The sequence below is a fragment of the Equus asinus genome, chromosome 7 (assembly GCF_041296235.1).
Source record: "Equus asinus isolate D_3611 breed Donkey chromosome 7, EquAss-T2T_v2, whole genome shotgun sequence".
Classification (NCBI taxonomy): domain Eukaryota; kingdom Metazoa; phylum Chordata; class Mammalia; order Perissodactyla; family Equidae; genus Equus; species Equus asinus.
The window spans coordinates 82,002,684-82,027,989 of record NC_091796.1 but is presented as its reverse complement, the minus strand read 5'-3'; the positions used below and the strand labels follow the sequence as shown (position 1 = coordinate 82,027,989).

Sequence of the window (25,306 nt, the reverse complement as noted above, 5' to 3'; positions counted from 1 at the left end):
ACCATGGCAGAAACTGCTCGAGAAGGTAACCGGATCAGAAAACAGTTCCAGTCTAAAGGATATTAAGACATCTCCTTGTGAGGATAATTTTTTCTTCTGCATGGAACACCGACAGAAGAAAAGAACATGTACAAATATGGGGTGGGGGTGGGGTGGGGGTGGGGTGGGGGAGGGAAAGAGAGAGAGCAATTGCACAGATGCCCCTGGCTGAGAAGATGAGCTGAGCTGTGCAACTGGACCTTTGTTTTTCTCCATTGCTTTTGGTTTAAAGTCATTTATACTTTAGGAGGGTTTTCCCCCCATCTTTCTCACATAATAATCATGGGTGAGCCCTGAGAAATGACTCAAAGCCAAAATAATGGGGTTTCCTTGATTATAGTTCCTCATTTTCTCTGGCCACAGGCCAACCCTCCATATCCTCCTCCCTTATAAGGAAGCCAGCTTCAACCCAGCTTGCTGGGTCACTCCAACCTCTTAGTGATGTTTCTTTCATGTTGCAAACTGGACTCTCTTCTTCCAGTTTTCTAATTGCAAAATTGCTCTTTCTTCACTCTCTTGGTTCTTATTCCTCCCGATCCAGGGTGGAAACTTCCTCTTGGGTGCCCTTACTCCACCCACAGAGCCTGGATAGGATCCCCCTTTCTCTCATCCTCAGTTGAGGACTAACTGAGCAGACTACACAGTCACCAGCTTCTTTTGAAAGAGACGAAGATCACTTAGCTGAGTCCCTGTTTGTTCTGGGCACACTCCCCTCTCTCCGGAACTTTCCTGGAGCCAGGCTCAGATTTCTGCATATAGGAGGTACTGCCATAATTAGCTCATCTTGCTGGGTTTAAGCATGTCATTCTTAGTATAGGGCAGGCAGGAAATTAGACTGGATCATGGCTTTGTTGGTCATATTTAATAAACCCCAAATCTGGAATTGTGATCTGGCAAGTATAGAGTACACACGGATAAATGAGATAAAATATTTGAATATAAGATCATGATGGAAAAGTTACCATCGTCATAGCATATCCTTTCAGTAGCGTTGACAGGCAACCAGGTATCATACTCTCATATCACGTTAATAATAACTAATGGTTACTGAGCACTTACTGTGTGTTAGGTCCTTCCTGAATTACATAGAGTATCTCATTTACTCCTCATAAAAGATTTCCTTCTAGTAGCTGGAAGGAAAAGGAAACCAATCATATACTCAATAATAACATTAATAGTAATAATAGTTATTATATATGCCAGTTCTATAATATATGCCAGGCCCTGAATTGAACATATTCTCTCATTTAATCTTTAAACAAAACATACCAGTAGGTATTATTATTATTATTATCCTAAGGTATGCTGCTTCTAAAGTGGCTCCAATGATCCTCCTTCTGGTATTTACATCCTTGACTGTGGGTTGGACCTAATGGCTTGCTTCTAATTCATAGAGTGTGGCATGTCACCTCTGTGATTAGATGACAAAAGACTATGACTTATGTCTTGCTAGCAGTCTCTCTCTTGCTGGCCCTCTCTCTTGCACTCTTGCTTGCTTCTCTGATGAAGCAAGCTGCCATGTTTTGAGATGCTCTATGGAGAGATCCACAAGGCAAGGCACTGAGGGAGGCCTCAGGCCAACAGCTCATGAGGATCTAAGGCCTTAGCCTAAAGCCTGTGAGCTACTGAGTCAACAATGATGTGAGTGAGCTAGGAAGCAGATCCATCCCGACTGAGACTTGAGATGACTGCAGCCCTGAGACAGACCCAGAGCCAGAGGACCAAATTAAGCTGCACCACGATTTCTGACCCACAGAAATGGAGACAATAAGTGTTGTTTTAAGTTACTATGTTTTCGGGTAATTTGTTATGCAGAAAAAGATATCTAATACGTATCCCATTTTGTAGACAAAGACACTGAAAGTTAGGGAGATGAATCAACTTCCCCAAAGTCACACAGCTAGTAAATGGCAGAACCAGGATTTGAACACATTTAGATTCAAGAGTCTGAGTTCAAGTTTACTTTCTTATGAGATTCCAAGTGATTAGAAAACTGGAGTTCCAGAAGGTGTTCTACTCTCTGAAATCCTTGGAGTGTAGCCATGTTTCCAGGAAACTCTTTGTGCGTGTGTAAAACAGGGATGGACAAAAGTTTAAATGGTGCGAAGTATTTTGAGCAGCCTACTCCCTGCTGCAGAAGAATGGCTGATCTACCCACAGATCTGGTGATAGTAACCAGGGGCTCCATTCAAAAGCACAATGGCAGAGCTAAAAGCTGCAGCCCGTCCATTTTACAAGCACTCAAGCCATCTTACCTATAATATGCAAGGTGGGTAAGGGGTACACACAATTTTCTTTTTTTTCTTTTTTCTTGAGGAAGATTAGCCCTGAGCTAACTACTGCCAGTCCTCCTCTTTTTGCTGAGGAAGCCTGGCCCCGAGCTAACATCCACGCCATCTTCCTCTACTTTATATGTGGGACGCCTGTCACAGCACAGCATGCCAAGCGATGCCATGTCCACACCTGGGATCCGAACTGGCGAACCCTGGGCCGCTGAGAAGCTGAACGGGTGAAGTTAACTGCTGCGCCACCAGGCTGGCCCCGACACAATTTTCTTGAGGATGAAAATGCATGCATTGAGTAATGAGAAGGTATGATGTTCTATTTAAAAATCACATGAGCCCTAGAATTGGAAAGCAATGGTTCTGCCCGAGAGAACATCCTTTTCCACTGATTTGTGTGTGTGTGTGTTTCTTTCCCTCCATGGAACAGAGCCTTGAACTTTGAAACCACAGTGTTTTAGTCAAGCATGGAAAGCAGCTTGGCATTTCCTTGTGTTGGAAGCTCCCCAATTTGGGATGGTAAAAATGTCTTCTTCCAGTTTCCCTTTATTCATCCAGAGCTTCATGCCAGTGGTCACCTTTATGAAATCTAATGAAGATACATTCATTGTCTGGCTGCAGGAATCTATCCTTCCTTGTCAGCTTTGCCCTGTGCCAGAGCAGCAGGTTTGAGCTCAGGGAGGATTTCCAGGTGGAGGGAGAGCAATGGTTCCATATAGTGGATGTCTGGCACAGTTCTCCTTTCAAACAGTGGCAGAGGCCAGATTCGGTTGGTGTAATTGTGCAACCTGGTATAAAGTCCAGAGCCAGGGAGGTGGGGGTATGGCTTTATCTAAGCTAACTCAGCACTCTGACTGTGGCCTCTTGACTCCCTTTCTAGCTTTCCTTACCCTCTTCTCTGCTGGCCTTCTCTGTCTCATCTCTATTCATCTCTATCTGTATATCTCTATGTCTATCTTTCTCTGTCTCCCCTCTCTCTTCTCCAACCCCTTCATTTCTGTCAGCCTCCACCTTCAGGGATCCCTAACTTGGGGAACCACCTCTTATCAAATATCTTGGCCTGCCTCCAACTGCTATGAGCAGGCGGCTCTGGCTCTTGTCTGCTGTCTGAGTGATTTTCCTCTCGACTAGTTGTTTGTTTCTCTAATCTGTTTGGAATTGTGTATAGAATCCAGGGGGGAAAAGTCCAAAAACAAAAAATGGAGCTTTTCCCTAGTGAGACTGCCCCCGTGGACTAAAATAGAAATGAAAGGAGATTCAGATTCTGCTCCCTTGAAAAGTGATATGATGCAAAGAGCACAGGAATAGCAAAGAAAAGAGAGTAAAAAGTAGCATGAGCATACAGTAAAGCCCAGGGCAAACCCTGTTGCTCCTTAGATACTGGGACATCACTCTAAGTCCTTCATTTTCCACCTGATCAGGATTTATAAAGGGTACTTTTGCCTTTAATATACCTGCCATCTTGGTCTTGCTCAAGTGGCTCTGAAGAGATACCATCTGCACCACCTCCACAGCCAGCCACATAACACAAAGCTGCAGACTCCCCGACTCCAGTGTTCTTGCTTTCTAAGAGGCGGCCTCGAGAGCGGTGGAGAAGCACATAACACAGGAAAGAAAAGAGAAGCTGGATGGAGCAATTACGTTCTAAGGTTACCTTGTGCACACAAAACCAACACGTAGGGTCCAAGCAAAAACCTTTCCAGTACTGCATTGGCCTCCAAAGCACAATAGCCTTCTTTTGGATCAAAGAATGTTCCTTAAAACTTTCCTTCGCTAAGGTTTTCTCTCTTCTTATTGAGTTGTACATGTTTATTTAACATTTCTTTTCTTAACTGATTTTCACAAGGAATGGGAATGGTAGAAGTGTACATGCATGTATGAGCAAAAACATTTATGAATACTTTTTTTCTTTAGTATATGAAATAGAATGAATAGCTGGCCTTTGTGGCAATTTTCCTAGTTTTGTGATAGTAATTTTGTTGAGTTCCTGAACTTAGATGGCAAGTCCTCTTAGTGAGGCTGGCCTAATTCTATGTTCTCTATGGCACCTAGTCACTAGGGCTGTGCAAGAGCCATTATTACCCAAAGTACCATAATAATGCCTATGCCCTCCCATGACGTTATTGTTTCCTATCTGCCAGGACATTAATTGCCTTCTAACTTGCTCTAAAATTGGTAGGTAGGGCACACTGCCAAGACTAGAGAGAATAAAGCTGCTGGTAATATATTAAAAGGCTGTGTAAAGGACATACTGATACCTCCTTCTCATTGGAGCATCTTCACATTTGCATGTTACTTCATTTGTTATGGGATGTTAGTTCAGGCTTGCCTTATGTCTTGGATTCCATCTTATCGTGGTCAATGTCTGATCTTTCCTTCAACTGAATGATTCAGACATCTCTGAAGTTATTTTGGCTTTTCCACTTTCCTTTACAGGCTTTTTATGAGTCATTGAATTGAAGGGGAGGTTATTTCTAAATTGGAAGGTGAAGATGAGAAAGGGGGAGGAAAGTTCCGGAAAATAACTAGGAAAAGACACCTTATTGTTATGTATAGTTACTGGAGGAATAATTTCTGCTTAGTTTTGTTATAGAGGTATGTAGTTTATTCAAACTTAACCAAAAATATAGGCTAGAAAATAGATAATTTTTAGACTCCTTGTAGCTTGCTCTACAAAGGACAGGAGGGTAAACAGAAGAGATACGGGACAAAGAGTTGGCAGGAAGAAGAAAGGGGCAAAGCACAAAATTTCCAAAGTCCAGATTCTTGGTCCTATAGGAAGTTTCCAACCAGAAAGTAATACTTGCGAGGGAAATAACTTGTGGACTTGTCCCAAGCCATCCTTGGGTATATGTTTCACACCCCTTCGGTTTGTGTATTATAGTTGGAGTTGTGAGAAAAGCACACTTAAATCTGATTTAGAAATTGAAAGAGTAATCAGGCCAGCATTTTGTTATTTAGGAGAAGGAAAAGTGGGTGGAAATAAAAAAGAAAAGCAAAAAGCTAATGATGGATATATTTCCAGGAGCACTAGAGTTTTTATAGCAACACCAGATTTCTCAAAACTGCCTACTGTGATTTGTACCCAAATGAATTTAAAAAAATGCAATCATTTATTCTTGCGCATTGTGCCAATGTGGGAAAAGAACCGCAATTCATTCAGTGGTCCTAATTTAGACGGCTAGGAAGGAGAGAGGTTTAGAAAAAAAGACAAGCTTTTTAAGTATCTGACACACATCTAGTAGGGCTATTTAAGAACTGCTGAACATAAAAATCACGTTGTGGGGAGGGTGGGAGAGTGGAATTCTCATTTCCAGAGCATCACAAGGATAAACTGTAGTCCAAGCTTGCTGATGGCTGTCTGGTCACTTCGCAGGACCCAGCAGGGGTGAGTCTGGAAGCTGGACAACACTCCACATGCCACTTCAGTTTATTAACGACGTTTATAATTACAACTGAAGCGTACTGATTTCTTCTAAATAAACAGTTGTGCTTTGCCCTTTAGCACGGAGACTTCTGGAAAGAACTTCAAGGAAATTGGGCGCATTGGGACCTCAAGAAAAGAATGGGAAATTTTTATCTATCTAGCGAGTTGCTCCCAAGGAGTTGGAAACACTTCTTAAAAACCACCTCTGATGTTGGGGTTTTGTGAGCACCACCCTGTGAGTAAACTAGCAGTGATAAGCTCCTCCTCAGAGGGGGGAAGCTGGAGAAAGGGACGCGTTTACAGAGTAAACTCTACAACAAAGAGTTAACCTTTCCCGGTAACCTCGGATGTGAGCGTCAGCCCCGCCCTTGCTTTCTACTGCGCAACCAAACTGCGCCCAAGCTTGAACCAACCGTGGTGGTCACATCGCCTGCCAGTTGACTTAACAGACATTTTAGGCAGCCTATCATAATTTCGAACTGCCCAACCGTCAACCAATTACAACTAAGGGTTGGTCTGGGACGCTCTTGGTCCGGGCGGGGGCGAATACCCGGTCCAGGAAAAGGGGCGGTAAGGAAGCTATGATGGACGGGTAAATCAAGCCAATCAGAGCAGAGAGCCGCCGCCCCACTATCCAATGGAGAGGTAGGAAGTATGCAACGGGGTGGGCCTGTTGTCATGGGGGAGGTGGTGGCGCTTGGTAGCTGCTGGCGGCCGAGGTAGAGGCAGTGGCGCTGGAGTTGGTCCGGGGCAGCGGCAGGTGAGTACCGGTAACGCGGGACTGAGGTCTGGGGCTGTCGGGGGCGGAAACTCCAGCTGGGCGCTCCGGAGGCGGAGGCCAGAGGCAGAGGGCCTGGACTGCGGGCCGGGTCGCGCCGGGGCGGGGGCCAGGGCGGGGGCGGCGGCGGCGGCGAGTTCGCGCTGACTGGGCTGGTGGGAGAATGGCCTGGCTCCTGGCCGCGGAGTTCGCGTCGGCAAGGTAGGCTGGGGCCGGACCCAAGCGGGTCAGGCCGGAGTTCCCTTGGGACGTCCAGCCATTCGGGTCTGGGGCACTGACCGGCGGCCAGTGTGTGAGGGTTAGGTCCCTGGGGAGACGAGAGAGCGGCCGGGGTCTCAGAGAGGAGGTGACCCGCAGTGACCGGTAATGACCTGGTCCGAGGGCGGGTGACTCGGGAATACCCGGGACAGCTTGGGTGTGAGGGAGAAGGGGAACCCGGGAAGCCCGGGAGCGGCCCGAGCGGAGGGAGCCGGGGGGCCGGGAAACTGGGAGTGGCCCGGGTCCGAGGGAGAAGGGCGTTGGGAAGACTGAGGGCGGCCGGGGTCCGGGGTGACAGGGAGCGGCCTGGGTCGGAGCGAGGGCGTCTGAGGAAAGGCAAGGAGGGGGCTGGGGACCCTCCTGAGAAAAGCCGCTGTCCGAGGGAGGAGGGTTCCTAGGGACTTAGGGAGCTGCGGGACTTAGGAGGGTCGGACCCGTGGAGACCTTGACCAGCTTGAGGAGGAACTGGAGCGCCCTGCTCCCCCACTGCTGGACTGGGATGGGAGACCCAGTCTGGGCTGGGAGCTCGTGGAGCTCAGGATCCTCGGGGGACCAGGAAAGATATCCTCGAGGAGTGGCTCGGGTTTGAGGCTGGGGTGAGGGCTCTAGCAGGGAAGTGGAAGTTCACTCAGTTGGAGAGGAGTCAAGCAAAATGACACGGGGGTGGGCGGGGAGAAATAATTTCCTTGTAGGAAGGGAGTAGTACATAGGGCGCCGTAGGAGGGAGCGAGAAACTTGCTCTGGAACAGAGCAGTGGTCTTGTGGAAGCTGGCCAGAATAGTAGATAGGAGAAATTAACAGTGGGGCCATTAATAGGTTCTAAGGATTTCAGAAATGGAAGAAACTTCAGCTTCATAATACTAAGATGCCATCTAGGACCAGAGAAAAGGTCCTAAAAGCCTGGCTAAGTGACTTGCATTCTAGTGCTTTAGAAAAGAAAATTGTTTTAGGATGACAGCAGTAATATTAGAAAGTAAGGACGTTGACAGGATGGGAAATTTGAAAGGGAAAAGAGGAGGAGTAGCTAAACTAAAGGAGTAGAACTGGAGACTTGATCAGAAAGAGGAGAGTCATGAAAAGGATAGGCATATCCCTGCTAAATTAGAAATAAATTTGAATTCTAGTTCCACCGCTTAGCTTGAACAACTTAACCTCTCTGTGTAAAAGTTTCCTCGTCTGTATAATAGGGATAATAATAGTTGCTACTTCATAGGGTTGTTTTTTTTTTTCCACAGGAGTTAATATTTGTAGAGGTTTTAGAGTAGTGACTGGCACACAGTAAGCACTGTGTACTGGGTTGTTAAACAGAGGATAAAGACCTCAGTTCTTTAATACGGCAGTTCTCAAACTAGCTTGCACCAGAATCGCTTGGAGGGCTTGGTAAAATACAGACTTCTGGCCCCACCCAGAGTTTCTGATTCTGTAGGTCTGGGAAGGGGCCTGAGAATTTGCAGGTGGTATTTTTGTTGGTCAGGGGACCACACTTTAAGAACCACTTGCTTTAATGAAGACAGTAATGATGTATCAACTTGAAAATCTGTTTACCCTGCTAGGGACAGGTAGAGGCAAATTGCGTAAAAGATCCTAACATAAGGAATACATTATTTAAGCCTGTTTTTCAAACTGTAGATCGTGATTTTTAGTAATTTATAAAATCAATTTAGTGGATTACTGCCAGCATTGAAAATAAGATGAAATAGAACAGAATTGGTTAGCATCGCACTTGGTAAGGAAAAGTATTGTTTTGGGAAGGTTTTCTCATGCATGCGTGAACTAGGTCACAATGTAAAATGTATTTCTTACAGTCAAAGAGTTTGAAAAACTGTTTTGAGCCATGCAATGCAGCAAAAGCAGTCCTTCAGTAGGGATATCTATGGACTGGGTTTATTAGTTATTTCTTTATTTTTCTTCTTTTTCTGGTAGTTCTTTCTCAGGTTGTGATACAGTCTATTAAATGTCTTCAGTTTCTGATTTGGCTTCTCCTGTGTTTGCCTTATCACATATTGAGTTACGCCTCTTTTTAGAAATTGAGAATTTTTGGCGTAAGGACTTAAGGGAACTCGAGGCAGGGAAATGAGTGGTGTTTCTCAGATGTGGTACAGTCTTGTCTCACTTGTGCCCTCTTGTTTACCTTCTGATTTTTTACCACTGTACTGTAAAGCAGTGTCTGTAAAAACCTAAATATACACAGACATATTGACAGTAAACAACCAACACTGAAATGGACTGGTTTGAGAACAGTTCATGTATAGAAAATGAGCAAAAACCAAGCACATTCCAAAAGAGAAAAATGAAAAGGTGTTTCCTTTTTAGAGAGTAAATGTGTCTTAAAGCTTTTCATTGCCTTATACTAATACAAAGTATAATATAAAAGCGTTTTTAATGGAACCAGATATACTTGAGTATTTTAGATGTCTAGATTTTTGAAGAGATGATAGTGATAATATGTGACAGTAAAATGCACCTTAGAGGCTTAACTGCAAAGTAAATAGTTTATTTTGCGGGAGCTTTTGTTTTGATGGTTTTCTCCTTCAAGAAGGAACTGGATATCGCATATGTTGTAAATTTAACTTACTTGAGAGACCTAAATGTAATCTACAATACTTATTTTAAGCTATGTTAAGAATATATATGTATATTTTTTGCTGTTCTTGGTTTGATTTTTCTTCTCTTGAAAATTAGGTCGTTTATATTTAGAAAAAGTTTATGTAGATCTGTTTTTATGGATAGAAGAACAGAGAAAGCAGTATTGAAAACTGAAAGAGATTCTTGCAGCTCTCTTTAAAATCTTTAATCCAGGGGATTTATGTAACTTTTATTAATGTTTTATGCTTGTGTGAAGAAACTTTGTGTAGCTTTGCATCAGGATTTTTAGGTAATTTTTTCTCTCTCAACAATAATTTTTAGTTGTATTTTAGATTTTTATATTTCATTAAAATTTTTATTTTTGTTTGGAAGACTGTAAAAGATAATTGTTGCGTGTTTGAGTTGAAAAACTAAGCAGTCTTTTCACAAAACAAATTTACTAATTTTTTGTGACAAAAGTTCCAGTTGAAAGCTTTTGAATTCCTTCCATTAAGTTAAATGGAGTATCTCTACCACCAAAATGGTTGTTCTTTAAGTCATTGTACAGTTGGTAGGCACATTTGTATAGCTCATTCAGTTTTTTACTAACTGATGGAGGAATGTAAAATCTTAATAATCCAGTGTGAGAAAAATATAAAAGTTCATTCTTCATAATTGTGAACATTGACCAGTTTGATCATTTACTTGCTTTTTAATAAGTGGACTTTATTTATTCATAATTTAATTATACTTATCTATGAATAGCTCTGATTGCTCAACTCATTTTACAATGAGATTTGTTACTGTGTAGTTGAATAAATGGTGGTTTTTTAAATCCCAGAGAAACTGTGTGCTCCTGACTGTACAATTTAGTGAGACTCATTTTCACATATGAAAGATTATTCAGGTACGTGAGTTTAAAGAGTAGAAGTTCAATTAACACCAGTTAATTAAGTTTATTTTCTATTTCAGTAAATTTTTGTCTTCTTTTGTAAATAGCTTCTGATCTCGTTTCTCTGCTTCTTGCCCTTCAACTACCCGTGTGATAAATCCTAATGGAAATGTTGGTGCCTAACAATCTAGTTCTGTAAAAGTACAAAACTCCTATTTCTGGTTTTTAGTTTGCTGGGAGAATTCCTTTTATTGGAAAAGCTCTCTTGGTAAACTTAATCACCTTAAAAAAAAAAGTCTTTTATTTAATAGAGTACTTGAAATGCTACATTTTACTCTGGACTTTCCAAAACACATCTATTGTGTTCAAGAGATTGTAATTTCTACAGAATGGATCTTGAATTCTGCCGATTTCTGAACTCTGATATCTGTTTCCTTAATAGGGCTCAGGAGAAAGGAAACAATTGTACTCCTTAAATATATACCAAAAAAAATTGCTATCATTTTTTTTTATCTTGACATTATGATAAATCCTTTATTTGCAAGGAAAATTTGTTTCAATATAATATAACATATTGGATATTTCATTATTAAAGGTAGAAATACTACATAAGACTTCAGGATGTTTGTTCAGATGTGAGACACAGGTACTGATAAGTGGGATGTCATTATGATAGTGCCATATATTTTTGAGAATATAAAATATGCACTTGGAAGTCTTGGGGCAAAAGTAGGTCTGAAACTAAGGAAGAATGAGGAGAATACTGACGTGTTTAAAGAGGAGTCTGGAGGATCTGCAGGAAGTATGTCTAGAGGAGAGAGCCGTTCTTGGCAGTTTTCCTGGAGTGACATATGTAAAAGAGGATGATCCTATTTGCAGCATTCTCCCATGCACATATTTTTTGTTCTGTGCAATTTCCACTGCTTGCTATAACTCTTCCTTTGTTTTCTTCCACTCAGGAAAGCACGTCAGAATGTAAGTGAATAGATTGAGAATTGGTAGTCCTAGAGGATGGGAGCTTGGGCAGGACCATGGGGGTTTAGAAGAAGGCTGGACATTTGTCTCCACTTTTGCAGCTTTTGGGAATAGGTCCTCAGCAATTGTAACTAGGCCAAGCCTTCCCACTTGTCCTTTCCATTGGAGTCTGGGATTAAGCAGTAGGAAGAGGCCCCCAGTCATCTTAAATAGATTAACCAAGGAGCGGCTATATTAATAATTAATGTTCAGTGACTCTTCCTTCTTTCCCCACCAAAACTCTTTTTCTCCCCACTGGCTTGCTGATTCCTTACCTTCTTCTAATCAGGGTCAAAGTCTTGAGTTCTCTGATTAGATAGTAAAATCTTAATTGTGGTAACTTGTTTATATTAAGATGTATATAGTTAATTAGGAAAATGATTATTAACAGGTTTTTTTCCAGTTTAGTTAGTTAGGAAGAGGATTTGAAAGCTGTGGAACACTACTTGGCTCCTGAATAAAGTGAAAGTCAGGGAAGCCAGGAACACAGAAAAAAAGCAAAATTCATAACTTTATTTAGGATTGATCTTGGCTGCCTTTGACCTTAGAAAAGTAAAAGTTAGGGATGCTTTTGTCCTGGCCAGCTTTGCACAAGTACACTTCAGATATCTTTCAATTGTGTCATGTGGTGCTGCTTTGTATAATTTGTGAAGGTTTATTTACTTGTTTTTAATATAACTGACTTTGTTCTAAGCAATTTTAGGTCCTAGTATTCTTTAATCAAGATAAACTTTTTTCAACCTAGAATTTCACAGAACCATAGAATAGCCTGATGATGACAGAAGTATATTTGTAACTATCATATTATGAAATTGAAAAAGATATCCTTTGTGTTCTGAGGAAGCATGATAGAATGGACAAAGTCCAAGTTTTGTAATTATATGATCATATATTTGGATCCTGGCTCTGTCATTTACTAATTTACTAATTGGGCAGTTTAATTAAACCTCTCTTAGTCTCAGTTTTGTCATCCATAAAATGGAGCTTATACTCTCCTCCTTACCAGGCTGATGGTGAGAATTAAATGAAGAGCATTTTGTATAGTGCCTTGCCCATAGTGGGCACTCAACACGTGGTGATGTAAGTTATCAATAATTATAACAATATTAGGCCTATTATAACTTCTGTAGGAGGGGCTAATATTCCAGATACTGTGATTATATTGTGGCAGTTCGGAAAACCAGAGTTGACTTTAAAATTTCACATGTATTTTAAGCATTTGCTACCCTAGTTTGGTTTTGTGGTTGGTTTACTTGGTGGATTAGACTAAAACATGGGGCAAATGAAGCTAATATTTTATTGTGTGGTCACAGGCTGTGTCTAGCATATTACTTGATCCTCTCCCAAATATGTATGAGTTGTCGTTAACAGTGGGAACCACTAACCTTACTAGTAGAAAAAACAATTGAACACTGTGGATTTAAGGATTTTAAATTAGTTCTAAGTGCCAGTTAGAATCAGTTTATCGTCCCCTATAGTTAATACATTCCTCTTCACTATTCAAGTAGAAGTAGATTTTGTTTCATAAGTTAAGTCAGGTAGCGTCCTTAGTTAAGGATTTTGTCAAAGGTGAAGAAAAATCTTTCTGCATCTGTAGAAAGCTGTTAAAAGCTATATTATCTCTTAAATTGACTCTGATGAAAGCAGGTGTGTAATTTCCATAACATTCATGATATAATGGGCTTTCTTTAAATTTTATTGATGAACATGATTTTTGAATGGTTAATTATTTTAAAGAGTGATCCATTCTTATTTTTGAAAATTATTTATTATTGGTATTATGAAGGGATGATATTTCCTGTGACAACCGTCTTCCTTACTCTTGCAAAGATTACAGTACTCAATACTGTATTGAAAATATTGGCAAGAAAATGAACTGTAAATGTTCATATATATTACTAATCATCGTTTCTAAAAATGTTAACATGTTACATCAAAAGCTGTTCATTTCTTAAAGATCTCTTTCTCTTATATTCTAGCCTAATTTTAGAAACCATGCAGTTTGGTATTGTATTGTTTTTTAAAAAGTTATTTTGTGATATTAGATTTAATCTCTTCATAAAGTTCTAAATGTTTTGCAGTTGGGGCTTTGTTTTATCTTTCTGGTATTCTCTGGCATACATAAATGTACTGATAGGAAGAACCCGATTGGAAGTTGAGTTTATGACATCAACTAGATGAACTCCAGTTACCTGAGTTCAAATCCTGCTCTACTGCTTTAGGCAAATTAACTCTTTTAGCTTCAGTTTTCTCATCTGTAAGATAAATTACTCTGGGGATTATATGAGATAATTCATGTACAGCATTTAATACAGTGCTTAGCTCGTAATAAATACTTAGTAAATGTTAGCTACTCTTGTAAGGATTCCGGATTGCAGATAGGAGGTAAAAGGTTTTTCTGTGTTTTTTTGCATGGACTGTGAAAGAGTCTTGTATATTAAGTTGAACTATGAAACCTAAACTTCATTTAGACATTAAAAGCAATCTTGAATTCTTGACTCTGTTGTCTTATTTTTAGTCCAGTCAGTCTGTGGAAAAGCTTGAATATTTTAATTCAGCTGTATTTTTGCCTGTAAGTCACGGTAAATTCTTAATTATTTACACCCAGATCAGCAGTGTTATAACTAATCCTTAAATTCTTCAGGATTATGAGGTGTAGCTATGGAACCTATTAGATATTACTTCTGTTTTATTTGAGCTAATATTTAAGTATTGAATATCCTTGGTGTTGAATCTTTATCAGCAGTTCTTAAACTGTTACCTGAAACTCTTTGGATTGGGGAGGGATGTTTTCTGTAGTTAGTAAAGGGTTCTTAAATGCATTTGCTCATCAAATATTATATATATATATATATATATATATATGCAAACATATTTAGAACTTATTTTTGTCTACATATAGAAATTTATTTGAAGAATATGTATATTCTAATGAATGAGATGAATGTTAAAAATCTTTATTTTAAAGGCTAAACTGAATTCATAGTAACTTTGGTTGTTTTGACTATTTGTTCCATCAGTGGATGCTTGAAATTCAGCTATTCCATGTAGGGATCAGTTAATATTTTGACTTTTAAAAAGGTTTCTCATACTTAAAAACTCTCAGCCTACTTTTTTTTTTTACCCCTTTCTTACCCAAGTGTACTATTTCAGAAACATTAGTTCCCCCCAAATGGCGTATACATTCTTTTTCCTTTTTTTGGACAGCTTTATTCAGGAATAATTGACATACAATGAAATTGCACGTATTTAAAGTATACAGTTTGATGAGTTTTTTACCTATTTATATACCACAGTCAAGATAAAGAACATACTCACCACTCTAAAAGTTTCCTTGTGCCCCTTTGTAATCTCTCTCTCTGTTTCCAACCCCAGAGGTAATCACTAATCTGTTGTCACTGTAGATTAGTGTGCATTTTCTAGAATTTTATGTAAAGAGAATTGTATGGTGTATACTTCTTTTTTTGGAAGGAGGTCTGGCTTCTTTTATTCTGGCTAATTAATTTGAGATTTTTTTCATGTTATTTTGTATATCAGTAATTTATTCCTTTTTATTGATGAGTAGTCTTCTAATATATGGATATCACAATTTTTAAAATCAGTTCTTGTGTTGATAGACATTGAATTGTTTCCAGTTTTTGGCTATTCAAATAAAGCTGCTGGACATTTATGTACAAGTTTTTATATGGACATGTGTTCTCATTTCTCTTGGCTGTATACCCAGTAGTGGCATTGCTGGGTCCTATGGTAACTCAGTTTCCCAAAGGAGCTATACCATTTTATATTCCCACCAGCAGTGGGAATGAGCATTCCAATTTTTCCACATCCTCACTGACACTTATTATTATCTCTGTTTTTTTATTGTAGCCATTCTAGTGGATATGAAGTGAACACTCATTGTGGTTTTATTTTGCATTTCCCTGATGGCTAATGATGTTGAAAATTTTTTCATGGGTTTGTTGGCCATTTGTATATCTTCTTTAGAGAAATGTCTGTTTAGATCCCTTGCCCATTTAAAAAATTGGGTTGTCTTTTATTTTTGAGTTATGAGTTATAAAAAATCTTTATATACTCTGGATTTAAGTCCCTTATCAGATATATGATTTGCAAATATTTTCTCCCAATATGTGGGTTGTGTTTTCACTCTCTTAGTGGTGTCTTTTGAAGCAGAAAGTTTTTCATTTTGATGAAGTCCAACTTATTTTTTTTGGTGAGAAAGATTGTCCCCTCAGCTAACATTTGTTGCCAAACTTCCTTTTTTTTGCTTGTGGAAGGTTGTCGCTGAGCTAACATCTATGCCAGTCTTCCTCTATTTTCTATGTGGGACACCGCCACCACATGGCTTGTTGAGTAGTGTGTATGTCTGTGCCTGGGATCCAAACCTGCAAACCCTGGGCTGCTAAAGTGGAGTGCGTGAACTTAACCACTATGCCGCTGGGCTGGCCCCCCAACTTTTTTTTTTTGTTTGTGCTTTTGGTATAATATCTAAGAAACTATCGCCTAATCCAAGGTCATGAATATTTATGCCTGTGTTTTCTTCTAAGAATTTTGTAGTTTTAGCTCTTACATTTAAGTCTGTGATCCATTTGGGTTCATTTTTATGTATGGTGTGGAGAAGGGACCCAACGTAGCTCTTTTGCATGTGGGTGTCCAGTTGTGGCAGCACTGTTTGTTGAGACCATTACTTTTTGTTTATTGGCTTGCTGCAAAAGTTTAATAAAATTTTTTGCTTTGTTACTAATTTTTCCAAGTAGCAATTTGTTGGCCTTTTGGTGGCAGTTGGGGTCATGGTGCTGAGGGAAGCAGTTTAAGAGTTAAAAGAATGGGTTATAAATGAACCCGCTGATTTAAATACACTTGCGTGCCACAAAACAATGGTTTGGTCAGCGATGGATTGCATGTACAATGATAGTCCCATAAGATTGGTACCGTATAGCCTAGGTGTGTAGTAGGCTGTTGCATCTAGGTTTGTGGAAGTGCGCTATGATGTTGGCACAACGACAAAATCGCCTAACGCAATGCATTTCTCGGAATGTATCCCCATTGTTAAGCTTGACTATATATCATTGTATAATTTGATCCTTACATTACTTTATACTTGAACATTAAGTGAAGTTTGCCTGCCATTTTCCTGCCTGCTGGGTAACCTTGTGTCCATAGTTCTACAGGGCCTTCAATGCTGGACCATTTAATGGAAATCAGGGTCAGATTTTTAAACACGTGACTTCAAGGAAGAAAAGTTTCTATTATACTGCTTCTTTTTTCCCTCTCTCTCCCTCACTCCTTCCTTTCCTGAAACTCTAACTCACTTCCTGTATTACCTGTTTGTCTTAAGAAGACTGTTGTTTTGGCTTATTACACATAGCCTTTTTCTGAAGGAAGATCAAATACTAAGACTTTATTTTTTAAGTTGGAAATTCAAGGAAATGTTCTGTACTGATGATTTAAAACATTATAGAGAAAAATTATAAGGATTTTTATTAACCTTGGTAAATTTAATTAATTTTTAATAGATCTTATTTTTCCTTTTTCTCCCCAAAGCCCCCCAGTACATAGTCATATATTTTTAGTTGTGGGTCCTTCTAGTTGTGGCATGTGGGATGCCGCCTCAGCATGGCTTGATGAGCAGTGCCGTGTCCAAGCCCAGGATCCAAATGGGCGAAACCCTGGGCCGCCAAAGCGGAGTGCGAGAACTTAACCACTCGGCCATGGGGCCTTCCCCTAACCTTGGTAAATTTAAAGTCCAGAATTATTATCATTAACATCAAAGTTTTCTTTTTCGTGTAATCCTAGTTGAAGGTTAGAAATAGCATGGTATTTTCCTTTTCATTTAAAAAATAATAAAAATAGGATAGTTATTTTACAACTTGCAAGATTTACTTAGCATTTTAAAAAAAACTTGTTCTTTGTAGAACATTTAACTCTAAATTGGGCTTTTAACTTTTTTCCTATGTTTTAGTAGGCATTAATTATTCTCTTTTGGAGGTCTTGCGAGCAAAGGGAAAAGTATACATCTTTTACAGAGTATTTAGATTTTATGTGTCTCATCCCTTATTTGAAGAGTTCTACTTCTTTAGAATATGAGGCCAGTACTTTGCCAAGTAAGAACTAATTTCCTGGGAAATCAGGTTGCTGGCTTGACTTCTTCCTGTGACTTTCCCTTCTTTTGTTGCTTTGTAAAAGAGCTGAGTTCAGTCCTGTGGAAAATCACTAAATCATCTAATTATTTTCTCTAGCTCAAATTAAACATGATTGGTATATTTTTGCATTGTGTTGAATTCTGTGACTTTTTCTTGTTATGGATTTATTAGCATACTCTGAAGGACTTTGCCTTCATTTGATAAGCTGGCTGTAATACTAATAGTGTGTTCCTTTAATGAATGTTCTTATTCTTTTGGTCTTTTTTTTCCCGTCCAGTAGACCTATTTAGTGAGGGGTATCACTTGTGTTCTTACAATGAGGCCCAGATGCTTGTGATAGGTAATCATAGTTTCTATGATCTTGGCCACTAATTATTATTATTATTATTATTATTTTTGCTGAGAAAGATTAGCCCTGAGCTAACATCTGTTGCCAGTCTTCCTCCACTTTATATGTTGGTCACCACCACAGCATGGCTGATGAGTGTAGGTCTGCACCCAGGATCTGAACCCATGAACCCAGGCCACCAAAGTGGAGTCTGCCGAACTTAGCCACTATGCCACAGGGCCAGCCCCTCTAATTATTGTATTATTTTTTTGCTTCTTCTCTCCAAGTACATAGTTGTATATTCTAGTTGTGAGTGCTTCTGGTTGTGCTATGTGGGATGCCACCTTAGCAAGGCCTGACAAGCTGTGCCATGTCTGGACCTGAGATCTGAACCAGTGAAACCCTGGGCTGCCAAAATGGAGTGCGCAAACTTAACTGCTTGGCCACAGGACTGGCCCCTGATTATTATTATTTTTTTATTTTTTGAGGAAGATTAGCCCTGTGCTAACGTCTGCCACCTATCCTCCTCTCTTTGCTGTGGAAGACTGGCCCTGAGCTAACATTTGTACCTGTCTTCCCTTGGTCTATATGTGGGATGCCTACCACAGCATGGCTTGACAAGCAGTGCGTAGGTCCACACCCGGGGTCTGAACCAGTGAACTCTGGGCTGCCAAAGCGGAACATGGGAACTTAACCACTGTGCCACTGGGCTGGCCCCCTAATTATTATTTTTTTAAATGACTTCAGCATTTATTGTCTCTATTTTTTCCTCATGCATTGTTTTACTATCTGTTTATACATAATTTTGGAGCCTCCTTTTTTTAACGTGCATTTTAATGTCATTACAATTATTTGAAAAGAGTTTAAAACAACTTAAGAATATTGCAATAATAGATATATCATCACTTATGCAATCGATTTCCATAGTGTTCACATTTAGATTGTTTACTTTCCACTTTTTATAAACCAAACTTCGGTGAATATTGCTAATCACAGATCTTTGTCCACGTTTCTATACTCTTAAGATAGATTCCTGTAAGTGGAATTATCAAGTCTGGGTATACATTTCTTAGGGCTCTTGAGAGCAGAACATTGTACAGTTGCTTTCTAGAAAGGTTGTGTCAACTTACATTCCCATTAGCAATGAATGAGATTGAGATATATACCTTTGCCAGCAGTGTTATCATTTAAAAATATTTGTTATTTTGATAGGGAGAAAATAGTAACTGGTTTCTGAAATTTTTATTTATTTGATCATTAGTGGAACATTTTAAATATGATCATTAATCTTTAAGTATTTCCTTTAAGTGAAGTTATGTTCCTGTTCTTTATCCATTTTTTTTTTTGAGTGGCCTCTAATTTTTACATGGAGTCTAGGGATGGATAATATTCAAAGCTGTGACTTAATTTCACATAAATGATTAGCAAGAAAGTGTTTCTTGTGCCTTTCAGTTTAGTTTTGTCCTCCCTGCCCACAACTACTTTCTGATTTTCTGTTCTTCAATTTCATGTAAATGGAATAATACCAAATGTACTCATTTTATCTGGCTTCTTTTGCTTAACATGTTTCTGAGATTCATTTTGTTTTGTACATTTACTTTTTTATTGAGGAAGCATAATCAGTAGAAAATTACAGCAATAGTATGCCTTTTTAAATATAATGCCATTGGGACTAGCCCAGTGGTGTAGTGGTTAAGTTCACAATTCATGCTTCAGGGGCCCAGGGTTTGCCAGTTCAGATCTTGAGTGCGGACCTACACACTCCTCAAGCCATGCTGTGATGGCATCCCACTTACAAAATGAAGAAAGATTGGCACAGATGTTAGCTCGGCGACAGTCTTCCTCAAGCAAAAAGAGGAGGCTTGGCAGCAGATGTTAGCTCAGGGCCACTCTTCCTCACCAAAAAAAATAATAATAAAAAAATGAAAGATTATAAATAGTAGCTTAAAAAAATACAGTGTTGTTAAAGCAATCTCTAAACCACAGTGTTAAGTATTCAATTTACCTCAAGTCCAAGTGGTATCTCACTAAGACATCGTTTCTATCACAGTAGCTGTTTTAAGCCAGTCTTCTTTTTATATATGGGTAATTTCTGGAGAGAACGCTTTACTCAGGATGAACATACACCAAGAACGCATAAGAAAAAAAATAAGTGCCAATAGATTTAGGAGTTTCTATAGGCGTATCTCTAAATAAAACCCTGGGATTTATTTGCCTCTTAAAAGCTCCAATTAAAAGATTCCACAGAAGTTTGTATTGCAGCAAGAAAACTCAGGTGAGTTACTAAACAAAAAACAAGATTATTTTCATAATAAAAATTATCTTCAACTAGGGATTGTTTAAAATGTATATTAAAATGAGACCGAATTTGGAGAAAATAAAAAGACCTCCTCACTGAATAGTAAATTTAAATCATTATTGCAAACAACAGTCATTTGCTAGGTGGCACAGTATTCCATTTTATGAATATACCATATTTTGTTTTTCCATTCTTCTTTTGATAGACATTGTGTTATTTCTGATTTTTGCCTGTTACAATTATTCATATGCATTCTTGTACATACTGTATATGCTATAAACATTCTTGTACAAGTCTTTTTGTGGACATTTGTTTTATTTCTCTGGGTTGAATACCTAGGAGTGGAATTGTTGAGTCACAGGGTAGATGTATGTTTAACTTTTCAAGAAATTGCCAATGGTTTTTCAGTAGCAGTCTGTGAGATCCAGTTGCTCCATATCTTCGTCAGCACTTGGATTGTCAGTCTGTTTGATTTTTAGCCATTCTAGTGGGTATAAAGTGATATCTCAGAATGGGTTTGATTTGCATTTTGCAGATGAATAAAGATGAGCAGTTACTTTTTTTTTTTGAGTTCTTAATAGTTTACATCATTGTGAAATTTCAGTTGTACATTATTTCTTGTCCATCACCATATAAGTGCTCCCCTTCACCCCTCTGCTCACTCCCCACCCCGCTTCCCCTGGTCACCACTGAACTGTTTTCTTTGTCCATGTGTTTGTTTATATTCCACATATGAGTGAAATCATATTGTGTTTGTGTTTCTCAGTCTGGCTTATTTCACTTACTTTTTTTGTTGTTAAAATCTTTTACAAAGGCAAATTTGCAGATTAATAGTAAATATCTTAATAAAAGATTTGGTGTGTTTTATTACTATATATGGATCTAGACATTAATCTGATTTGTAAGATCAGAGATTAATTTGCAATTAAATGTAAAATGAAAAACACTTATTTCAAGTATAAGATTTTTCAGAAGTTCCATATCATAGTGAGAATTCATATAGATTTCTTGGAGTTAAGTGAACTTTTGCTGTTGATTAATATTTGTGAGAACTTTGATAAGTGAATGATTGTAAAGGAAGACTTCAGGCTTTTTGTAGAGCTGCTTTTTGAATTTGGTATATTTAATCATTAGTTCAGGAATATTAAAGCTGCATGAGCTGGCTAGGAAACTATTCTCTATTTGAGCCACATGTGAGAAGTGATAGTCTAGTAAGGGTATCAGGTAGTAATAATAACACTAGCAGCAGCAAACACTGTATTCCAGGCATTTCTCTAAGTGTTTTATGTGGACTAATTTAATCCTCATAATAACCCCTGTGAGGGTGGGTACTATTATTATCCTTATTTTCCAGTTGAGGAATCTGAGGCACAGAGGTTGAGCAGTTTGCGCAAAATCATAGAGCAAGTGGTGGACTGGGGTTCAGACCTAGATAGTCTGGCTCGAGAGCTCATGCTCTTACCCCTCAGTGCTAAAGTGATTAAGTTAAATGCAATACATTTTGCATTCTTTTTAGAGCACATCATTGTGTGGTAGTGATGGCCAAAGTTTAAATTGAGATTTCTAGGTTTGCACATAGGCTCTCTACCAGTCTGTCTCCCTTCACTATCAGTACTCCTGTCATGTATTGTAGGTGGTTGATTTATGGAAGGAAAGTTAACAGATGGTGGACAACCCTGGTAACCTGAGATTGAGTGCTTTCCTGGAGAACATGTCATTTCTCTCTATACCTTAATTGAATCTTGGTATTGGAGCAACTATTTTCAGACTGTCTTTGGCAGTGTTTGTTTAACTGGTCTTTGTGAAAATCTCTAAATGTAAATGTTTAACATCCTCTGGAAACAAACTGAATGAGATATGAGGTTGATGGAACTTGTGCTTGAAAAATATTGGGCCTAATAACAGCACTACCTAAATATTTGATATTCATAGAAATTTTTGATGTGTTGATACAAGAATCACAGTTCCTAAAATTCTTTTCTTTCTTTCTAAATTCCCTGCATACTGAAACCATGGAATTCATTGTCATTAGTTTAGGTTTAGATAAGATTAATTTTTGAGGGGAGGGCTAGATATTTTGGCCAATTTCCTTGAAAGAAGGTTTGGGAATAGAGGGAAATGAAAGTATATATTGGCTTTTTCCTTCACCATACCTTTTGTGGCTTCCTCCACTTCGGATTTGGTGTCATGGTTGATATCATGGGTGACTTAAGGAAGTTAGGGTGGATGGGAAGCCTTTCGTCTGTATTGAATGAGAGGATGTAAATTCTTGAATTAAATAAATCGTAAGATATGAGTTTAACTCCTGTGCTGCCACTCTGTGATTTGGCTAAATGCTTCTCTGGGTCTTTGGTTCTTCTTTTATTAAGTGATGGTATTGGATTGGATGATCTTTAAAGTGTTTTTTGGTGTTGACATATTTAAGTTATTTAAAAGATTATAGTGAATAATATAATAAATATAGTTCAGTTTTTTCACATGGAAAGTAAGTAGTACCAAACACTGTTTATTGAGTAGCATCCATTCCTCACTGGTCTTCAGTGAGAATCTTAAGTCGTGTCATATTTCCATATACAAGTGGGCCTTTTTTTATGCTTTCTCTTTGCCCATCCCTGAGCCAGTACTATACTGTCTATATTTACTGTAGCTTTGTGATAAATTGAGATATTCAGTCTGGTGAGGCCCCATTCCCCTACTTTGTTATTCTTTAAAGTTATCTTTATTCTTCTTCTAAATCTCTGTTAACCTTTAAAATTCTGTGATTTTCTGCCTTGTGCTGTAGTACTGCTTAAACTCTCTGGGTATTTGATTAGCAATCAGTACATTCTTATTCAATGAATGTAATAAACAACAGCCAGTTATACTCTATAAATGTTTATGGATAACAAAGTGTTACAAGTTAATATCAGTAAACTTATGACTCTTGACTTTTGAGAATACCATTAAAATACTTGGGTTTTGCTTTTGGAAGTATTTAATTAAATTAGTTTTAAATTTGGGCTGAGTGTGATATTAAATATGTTGAATGCATCTCCTGCCCCATCCCATACTCCCTTTGGATTAAAGTTTTGGATAGAGTAAATTGGATTTTTGAAAAATTGTTCAGACAGATAGTTTAAAACCATCTTAAAAGTCATGATAAATTCCACATGAAATTGATGAGCCATGCTTTTAATGGAGTACCTTTTACTTTAAAACTCGTTGTCTGTATGAGCTCTGTCATTTGGAATTTAGACCTACAAAGGATGTTAGTTTTAATTTACTTGAAGTTACCTCCTATTTTCATTTTATAGTGGCTAAGGTTGAGTTCTACATCACGCTCACTCAAAATTTTGTTTCCTGTTTCGTAGCATCATCAAACTTGTAGTAGAACTTTACAGTTCCTTCATGCTCTAACTGCATTGATGTTTTAACCTTCTCTCCCTATATGCCCTTACTTTCTCCCTTTTTGTCTTTTTATTAAGGCTGTTTGTTCTGCTTTGAATGCTTTCTCTCTTTTATCCTTCTGAGCCATAATAGAACCATCTTCTTATGTAAAGTCTTTATCATAACTTTCTCTACATTTTTCCTCTTTCTCTTTTGACTCCGTAGCACTTTGTACCAATATTATATGGCGTATTGTCTGCTTCGCATTATAGTTAAGTATACATTTTTCTTCCTAAATAGATTACGTACATACTGGGAAGAGGATTCTTGTCACTTTGACTTATTCTTTGTAATTCCCATAGTTGCCTATCACAGTTCTTTGCATGTAGTGGGTCCTCAATGGTGTTTGAATTGCATTAATTTAATAATCTCTGCCCTCATGGAGCTTATGGTGTAGTGGAAGGAGCTGCACAATGAGAAGATAAAGAAATACATGGGAAAATTGCTTCTTGAGAATATGCAATGGAAAATAACGAATAGTATCCTATCATGAGAGAGTAACAGGAGAACCAGTTTTGATCTTGTTGGTGAAGGCCACACTTAGGGTCGACATATAAGTTGATATGAAGAATTAGAAAGAGCCATCATGTAGAGAGCTGGAGGTAGACTATTCTGTGCATGTGGGAAGATGCTAACGTAGGAAAGAGCTTGAATTTTTGAGGAACTGAAGTGAGGCTAGAGTTTAGTGAGTGTGAAGAAGAGTAGCTTTTAAGGTGAGGTGAGGTGTCAAGAAGTCAGATCATGTAGTGCCTTTTAGGTTGCTGTAGAGAATTTGGATTTTGTTCTAAATGTAATGGGATGCCACTGAAGGATTTTAATTAGAGGATAACCTAAATATGATTTACATTTTAATAAGGTCATTATGGCTGCTATCTGATAATTGGATTGTAGGGGAACAAGAGGGAAAGCAGGAAGAGCAATTTAGAAGGGTGGTGAAAGTAGAGATAGAAGGGGATGGGTTTAAGATACATTTTAGCTAGAATTGTCAAGATTTACTGATGAATTAGATGTGAAGGAGAAAAAGGAACCAAAAGAATCAAGGTTATACCTAAATTTCTGAGTTGGTATTTATTGAAATAGAGGAGGACTGGGAAAAAAGCATTTTGTAAGAGGATGAGAATCATTCTTTTGGATCTATAAATTTCCAAGAGACATCTAAATGATAATGTTGGGATATGGGAGGCTGGAGCTTAAGGAGAGGCACTGCTGGTAATTGTCATTATATACATGGGATTGAGAGTCATGAGGAAAGGGTGAGATCAGCTGACTGGTCCTGAGCTTGGAGGAATGCCAAATATAGCTGTCTGGTGAAGGAGGAGAAGTGATTTTATGTAGGGGGAAACCAGGATTTGTCATGTCATGGAAGCCGAGAGAGGAACATGGCCCATTTGATTTGTCAAAATGGAAATTATTGGTGACCCTGTGTTGCTTATTCTATGTCCTTCCAGATCCATTTTTGCCCCTTTTTTCCTTGCTTTGTGCCTCAGAAGGCTGACCTCTGTGGATTACATCCAGGCTTCTTTGCGTTCTGGCTTCAGATTGTGTTTAGCCAGTGGAGGTACAATTGACAGGACATTGGACAGCGGAAGGAAAAAGAGATTGGGGTGTTTATTCTCTTTCCTCCTTCCCTACCTGGCTGCAGTTTAGGCAGAGGCTGCATTCCTCCACCAGTAGCTGCATGGTGCCTTTTCCATTGCCATAACTTTTTCTGATTCCGATGACTTCAGGCTTCAGAGAGGTGAGGGTTTGCACCCCTTGTGCTTTCTACGAGTTAAGAGGAGATAATTGCTTCCTGGGATTGCTAATCCCTGAGTGAGTGATATATATATCAGTCCTGTTCACACCTTTGTAAATAGTC

The 25,306-nt window shown here is 38.7% G+C and overlaps 2 protein-coding genes across 51 annotated transcripts in view; one reads left to right on the top strand and one right to left on the bottom strand.

The window, feature by feature from the left end:
• Positions 1–6,376: 6,376 nt before the first annotated feature.
• Positions 6,377–25,306, top strand: part of NUMB (NUMB endocytic adaptor protein) — a 179,911-nt gene continuing 160,981 nt past the window's right edge. For 19 of the 50 annotated variants that reach the window (XM_070514000.1, XM_070513978.1, XM_070513994.1 and 16 more), the window contains exon 1: positions 6,377–6,508. The gene's annotated coding sequence lies outside the window, so the exon portion shown is untranslated. Of the gene's footprint in view, positions 6,509–6,703; positions 6,728–25,306 lie in introns of those variants that run through there. The other 31 variants (XM_070513980.1, XM_070513975.1, XM_070513971.1 and 28 more) reach the window with 16 other exon arrangements.
• Positions 6,425–25,128, bottom strand: LOC139045801 (uncharacterized). The gene is made up of 2 exons (XM_070514540.1): positions 25,081–25,128; positions 6,425–7,090 (listed from the first exon to the last, which is right to left on the bottom strand). Exons 1-2 carry the CDS (start codon positions 25,126–25,128, stop codon positions 6,425–6,427), a joined length of 714 nt encoding a protein of 237 aa, XP_070370641.1.